Here is a 1,758-nt window from a genome sequence, read left to right as displayed (position 1 = left end):
TTGTTCATCCGTTTTATTCGGTACGCTTCCGTTAGGTGTCCGTTTTTTGCGGTACTCGTCCATTGGACATCCGTTCTGTCCGGTACGTGTCCGTTTCTTGTACGTTGTATATCTGGTGTGTGTCCGTTATGCTTCTGTTACACGTCCGTTTTATTCGGTTAGTACATCAACGGACTCCAAGCGGATAACAATTTTGTTAATTGACAACTTTTATTTTCATCCGTTAGGCGTCCGTTCGTGCTATCTGGTAAGGTGTGACTGAGGCTTTAAGCAGTCATCTTTTTATCAATTGTGAATCTTCAGTAATTTAACTAGGTCATGAAGGCAACTTGTGCAAAGTGGATTGAATAAAATGAAGAGCAGAAAATTTCGTCTGCCAATGGAAAAAAGCATAAACTTTGTTTGATGTTTTCAGAATTTTGTACCTTGCAAAAGGCCATTTAATAAGTAATGAAATTAGTATAAAGTAAAATTGTGTCTGTTTTTTAGCAACTTATGTAATAAACATATTAAGATAAAAGCAAGATACCTAAAAGATGTTCCTTCAAGTTACAACAATTTAAATGCAGCTTTGTATGTAAATCTACAGAGGTTGTCAAACTGGCGGCCATGAAATAGCCCAAAAGCGGTGTTGAAAATGGCGTATAAACACAGAAAATCAAAATCAAATCTCCTTGTTTTCATGTTTACACACTTAATCACATACTATGTTTTACTGTTTACAGGAGAAATTGAAGAGGGAGTTGAACATCTGAGTGTTGCTGTAGCAGTGTGTGGACAACCTCAACATCTCCTACAAGTCTTACAACAAACATTACCACCACAAGTGTTCCAATTACTCATCCAGAAACTGCCAACAGTAAACCAGGTTAGTATAGATATATTATGACCAAAATATGAGTTAGTTGTATAAGTTTTATAAGGCAAACAGGAATAACCAACAGTAAACTAGGTCAGTATCTTCAAATATAAAATTTGAGATTACAATGCATAAATCAATAACAGACAGTAAAACAAGGTCCTTATCTTCAGACAAAAGTGTGAGTTAACTATGCAAATACAAATGGGCAGGTAGGTACCAACAGTAAACCAGGTCAGAATATTCAGACATATTGACGAAATCCCACACTGGCCACAGTGAACCTTGTAAAAATATATAACCCACAATAAACCATAAGAGTAGTAAAGTTTTTCTGGGAATTCTGTTGCTACCAACATATTTTAAAATATTAATTACATATAGTTTATAGTAGGAGATAGCCACTGTAAATTATAACAGGTTATCTTGGAATAAAGAAGCTACTGACACTAAACCATTGTAGTACAGTACACACACAAATTTGTTTCTAAGCACACAGTATCTCACTTGAGTAAACCATGTCCATATAATGATGTTGATAAATAAAAGGAAACAGATTTTGATTGATTACTTGTATAGATTCATTATACATGATGTAAGGGACTGAAGGTTCCCAAAAATCATGCCTCTCATGGTACTTGTACAGAAAATCCATGAACACTATGACATGTCACAGTCATAACTTAAAATATTACCATTAAGATTAGAATTCCTGCTCCCTTGTAGATCAATGTTTAAGTCTTTAAATTTTTTCAGCGGTTAAGTCTTAGTAAAGGACCTACAATAAAGAATTTAGAAGAAGATGATGTGGAGTAAGGCAGGACCAATTGATGTGATAGTATTCCTTTGTGTGATCAAAAACTCATGAATATTTTATATAAAATACAAAATAGAATGTA

General features: G+C 34.2%; 1 protein-coding gene across 1 annotated transcript; it reads left to right on the top strand.

Moving 5' to 3' along the window:
• Nucleotides 1-725: 725 nt before the first annotated feature.
• On the top strand, nucleotides 726-1,758 carry LOC139506099 (mitochondrial import receptor subunit TOM20 homolog; the record flags this gene model as incomplete). The annotated part of the gene is given in 2 exon segments (XM_071295362.1): nucleotides 726-868; nucleotides 1,616-1,758. Coding segments are annotated over 2 exon segments (203 nt in total), but the record flags the coding sequence as incomplete, so codon positions are not given.

The sequence above is a fragment of the Mytilus edulis genome, unplaced genomic scaffold, assembly GCF_963676685.1.
Source record: "Mytilus edulis unplaced genomic scaffold, xbMytEdul2.2 SCAFFOLD_1465, whole genome shotgun sequence".
Lineage (NCBI taxonomy): Eukaryota > Metazoa > Mollusca > Bivalvia > Mytilida > Mytilidae > Mytilus > Mytilus edulis.
Note: the sequence above shows the minus strand (reverse complement) of the source record. Positions and strands in the feature narration are given on the sequence as shown.